The sequence below is a fragment of the Oncorhynchus keta genome, chromosome 36 (genome assembly GCF_023373465.1).
Source record: "Oncorhynchus keta strain PuntledgeMale-10-30-2019 chromosome 36, Oket_V2, whole genome shotgun sequence".
Classification (NCBI taxonomy): domain Eukaryota; kingdom Metazoa; phylum Chordata; class Actinopteri; order Salmoniformes; family Salmonidae; genus Oncorhynchus; species Oncorhynchus keta.
In genome coordinates, this window is record NC_068456.1 from 28,269,648 (window position 1) to 28,274,879 (window position 5,232).

Genomic DNA, 5,232 nt, shown 5'->3' on the forward strand with positions numbered 1-5,232 from the left:
TTGGTTGTTTGATTAGTTGGTTGATTGGTTGGTTGGTTTATTGGTTGAATGAATGATTAATCAGTTGGTTGGTAGATTAATTGATTAATTAATGATTTACTAATTGATTCATTGATAAATTGGTTGATTGATTTTCTGCATTTTTCTTACAATAAAATGTTTGATCCTGGTTTGTATATTTCACCTTCCAGGTTCCAAAAGCACTTCATCAGTGGATCAGTCCTCCTCATTCAAAGCAGAGCCTCAGCCCTTCTACAGCTCTTTCACACCAGGAAGTGTGGGTGCCTATGCTCCAGAGTCTAACTCCCCTAGCCCTTACCACCACAGCACTCCCACCTACCCCACTCCTCCAGGAAGATCCACCCCGGGGATGGAGGCTCTTTCCCCCCATCGTCCCGGCATGCCTTCCACCCAGTACGGATACAGAGGGCCACCAGGGGCCCAGTGCAATGGTTCCCCCCTCCATTACAAGACAATGGGAGAGGATGTAAATGGTTACTCCCCAGGACTCATCAGAAAGCAGCTGGCGAACACTGAGAGATGTGGGACACCTGGTGACTACCCCCCCAGGACGTTTAAAATGGAACCCAACGAGGTGCACTGCTCCCCTCTTGTCAGACCCCCCCACAGCCACAGTACTCCTCCTCCATCCTCCTCCTCCTTCTCCGCCCCCCTCCCCCACCCAGAGGGCCTCCACAGCAGACTCAACGGGCTCCCCGGCGTGGCGGAGGAGATCGGGGACGGGGTTAAAGGTCATGGAGGTCATGACCTCCCCCACTGTGCCACTCATCTCCCCCTTCAGGCCCCTCCCCCTCTCTTCCCCAACCCGGAAGAGGTCAAACAGGAACAGGAAGAGGTGTGGTCAGACAGCGAGCACAACTTCCTGGACAGTGACATTGGTGGGGTGGCGGTGGCTCCCTCCCACGGTTCCATTCTGATTGAGTGCGCACGCAGAGAGCTCCATGCCACCACCCCCATCCTCCGACCCGACCGCAGCCACCCCACCCGCATCTCCCTGGTCTTCTACCAGCACAAATCCCTCAACGAGCCTGACCATGGCCTGCACATGTGGGAGGCAAAGATGGCCCGGAGGGAGCGGGAGAGGGAGGAGGAGGCTGAGAGGATAGGGATGGGCCTGGACCTGGAAGAGGTTAGCCCGGTCAAGGGGAAGGGGAAGAGGGGGAAGGGGGCCGGGGCTGAGAGTGTGGAGCCTGAGGAGGAGGTAGAAGAGGAGGGCCCGGAGGAGAAGAAAGGGGTATTGAAGGTTCCTACCCGGCAGGCGGTGACCGTAGCGCGGGATGGGGTGGTCACTGTGTCCCCTTATGCTCTGACACAGGTCACGGGCCCCTACAACCGCTGGACATGATACTGTTATGTACACACACGTACACAGGCACACATTCACTCACAGACACATACAGCGATTACATTTTAACACACACACACACCACCCTGTGCTACTTACTGCCTTACCTCAATCAACTTTACACTTCTAATCTCCTTTTTCTGTGTTATTTCATTGTGTTACTTTTTCCAAACGTATGTCTGTTTATTTTTGTTTCTCTTCGTCTCTGCTTTCAAAGTGATGAGGAAGAATATCGTTTGTGGGTTTTTAACTGTGACTTTTAGTGTTTGGTGATGATTTTTGCGGTCTGGTTTTTTCATGTAAAGAGATGGTGCTCAGAACCAATTTTAAATGTGTTTTTAAACTGGTTTTAAATACAACTTGATTAATAAGAACAAACAAGATGTGATTATTTATTCTGACCATTTTTCAAAAACTATTTTTTTATTTTATTTCTTGATGCAAGCCTGTTTACTGCAATTTTGCTGTCATCCAGCATTTTACACTAGTAAACACTCATGTCAAGTCTCTATGGTCTTTGTTTCAGCCAAGAGTGCTCTTTTCACAAAAGGAGTTTTATCAATGATTGATCATGTAATGGTGCCATCTGTAGCAGCAACTTTCGATAAACACACCACATATTACACAGTATGTAAGACTAGACTACACACATTTACTCTAGTTTTATGTGAAAACAATGTAGCATGGTGCTTTTCCTTCTCTTCCCGTTCCTCTATTGGTGGTCATGAAGGAACTTTACTACCTTGTTTTGGGCTGGATCGTTTTAGTCTTTTTGTTAAACGTACAGATAGATAGATATATGATGACATATTGAAAAAGCACTTTTTTATTTTTCATAACTTGAAAAAGGTCCCGTTCCAATATGTACAGATAGAGAGTTATATCCGACAGCTTGTTTGAAACCTGTTCGTTTTTTTGTTGTAGAATGATTTTATTCATCTATGAATTTGTAACATTATAAATTGCATATCAGTCTCACACAAAAAACTGGCTTACTAAGCAATTATGAAATGCTGCATATAAAGATTGTGTCAGATTATGGTGCTTGTTTTCAACGACACTTCATTTGTATGAATCTGGATAACCATGTACAGTATGTTCACTGAAGACCTGGGTTCAAATACATGTGTATTTGAGTATCTGGTATTTAAAATGCGTTTTTCTATGTATTTGAGTATTTTCAAAATACACAGCCCAAAATAAGTACTTTTATTTGAATATTTTAATGGTTGATTGTAAAAACCAAATTGATAGTATTTTCAAATACTTATGTAAAATACTATTTTCAAATACCTGGGTTAAATGCATGGGAATGTATTTGCATCAGTGTATTTGAGTATTTTCAAATAGTTTCCAAATATCCAGATGCAACTACTTGTCTTTTCAAATAATTACTTTGAATGTATGGGAAAGTAATTGAGATATTTGAAATAGTATTTTAACCCAGGTCTGGTTCACTGTCTGAACTTCCAGCGTGTTTTAAATAGGACTTGTCTGTTTTTGATACAGACACAGCTGAAAAGACCACATAAAACCTGTTCAGAAATGGTGACTATATTACTGTATGTTTCTTACAGGCGCTGACAGCATTTCTATCCTCTCTTTTTAACTGACTAGGGCATTGATTGGCACGTATGTTTGTCCATATACTGGGTATAAATACATTATACAAGTGGAGAGCAAACCAACACGTATGTTTGTCCATATACTGGGTATAAATACATTATACAAGTGGAGAGCAAACCAACACGTATGTTTGTCCATATACTGGGTATAAATACATTATACAAGTGGAGAGCAAACCAACACGTATGTTTGTCCATATACTGGGTATAAATACATTATACAAGTGGAGAGCAAACCAATCACATCCTTTGTTGTTTCTCATTGCTTCGTCTTTACTCTTTGGGTGAAGCTGCTCTGACAGAATAAAACACTCCTCAGATCATTTCAGCTGCTGTAACAGTGTTGAAATGTTGTTAAAACGTTGTTTACATACCATTTACATAACTCTTTCACATGGTATCTGAATGTGGCATACAGGGTTGGGGTTAACTCGTGTCATTTCAGAAAAGAACCGTAATATTCAGAGAGTATTTTCCAATTCAACCTTATTCAGTCAAATTCATTTGAAAATCCTGGATAGAAGGCTTTTGAAATAGAATCAACCTCAATGCTTGTGGCATACCGTTTCAGGGTCGAAATGTAGTTACTTTCTGATGGTGCTAACTCGTCAAAATGTGATGCTGCACTGACAAAGCCTGTGTTTATTCTAGGGGTGATGTTATGATGCTTTTTGCATGACTAGCATTTGCTGTTTCCCTTCTGGATGGGCATGCCATACCCTTGTGCTCTACCATCTCTGTCCTGAATGCATTATGTACTACAGTACTTCAATCTTGTCACTGGTCAACTTGAGCAGAGTTACAGAGTAGCATCAATTCACTGCATCTTTTCATCATCAGTTCTAGGTCTATCACGTATTGAGTCAGACAGTAAGACCTCTGCAGTATACAGTATAAACCTGCTTTAATAGGGGGCAACCATGTAGGGTATTCATCAATGCTCACATTAGTCCATCATAACCATGTAAATATGGGCCCATTCACTAATACTGCAATTGATTAGGCATCTGTTGTATTGATATGTCTCCGTATATGCTGGCTCTAATGCAGCTCAATGCAGATAAAGCACATTTCACTGGTGCTTTCATTTGAGTAATACACAGATCTGGATATATGTTTTTTTCTGTCTGTTTTTCTCTTTGTTTCTCAGGTGTGAGGTTGTTCATTTACCCAGGCTTCAACCCAACTAGGGCACACACAGTCTCCTAACACAACTCTCTTTCTTCCAATAATGTTGTCAACAGATTGACAAAGTCAAACCATATACTTAGATTTTTCCTCTGAGATAAATGTTGACACATAGATTGAATGCATTTTATACAAAGTAGCTGCAGTACTTAAATAGTCTATTACATTATATTGAATGTAGGCCGTTGCAAGTTAATAATGTGGTAGAAAACAGTCACTTTAAAATGTTTCCAGCTTTACATAAGACAATTTGTAAGATAATAAACTTTTGTAATTGTTTCACTTGAAGATTTCTTGGTTCTACCATTATGTGTGACTTGAAAACTGTGGTAACCTACATGTACATCAAGGAGGAAAAACTAGCACCAGCATTTTAAAACTCAAAGGTTTTTATTGGAATAAAACTGTATAAAATACACATTTCATGTGGAACTGACAGTTTTACAGTACTATTCATGGTTTGTAGATAACAGTCTTGTTATTTTGCAACTGATTGACAAAATGACTGTACATAATAACTAAAGTGTATATCAGTTTGACAGTTTTGAGAAAATACTAAATTCAGCATTCCTGTCAATGGCTACCCCCTGGTGAAATAAAGATGTATTTATATTTTGAACTTGTCGTGTGTCTTTTTGCTTTATTGACAATAAGTGACTTCAAGGTATACAAACTATTATACTGTGTGTGTGTGTGTGTGTGTGTGTGTGTGTGTGTGTGTGTGTGTGTGTGTGTGTGTGTGTGTGTGTGTGTGTGTGTGTGTGTGTGTGTGTGTGTGTGTGTGTGTGTGTGTGTGTGTGTGTGTGTGTGTGTGTGTGTGTGTGTGTGTGTGTGTGTGTGCAGTCTCAGGTGAACATAACAGATGGCAATACCCCTGATTAGAAATGTGTGTGTAGACCCATAAGAATGTACTTTTGGGAATAGATGGTAACCAGTAGAACAAAACAGATAGCTTACCTTATTCCCCGGGTCCATTCCTTTGTCACAGTGTAGTGGAGACTTAAATATTTGTAGTATTATAGTTAGAATAAATAGTGATAATATACCTGCGTG

The 5,232-nt window shown here is 40.9% G+C and overlaps 1 protein-coding gene across 4 annotated transcripts in view; it reads left to right on the forward strand.

Annotated features, from left to right (window-relative positions):
- The window catches only part of LOC118380482 (methylcytosine dioxygenase tet3-A-like), a 115,416-nt gene extending 110,618 nt beyond the window's left edge, over positions 1-4,798 (forward strand). For all 4 annotated transcript variants that reach the window (XM_052498759.1, XM_052498760.1, XM_052498762.1 and 1 more), the window contains one exon: positions 192-4,798. In XM_052498759.1, the coding sequence (XP_052354719.1) occupies positions 192-1,366 (1,175 nt within the window). In that variant the 3' untranslated portion in view covers positions 1,367-4,798. The remainder of the gene's footprint in view (positions 1-191) is intronic.
- The last annotated feature ends 434 nt before the right edge of the window (positions 4,799-5,232 follow it).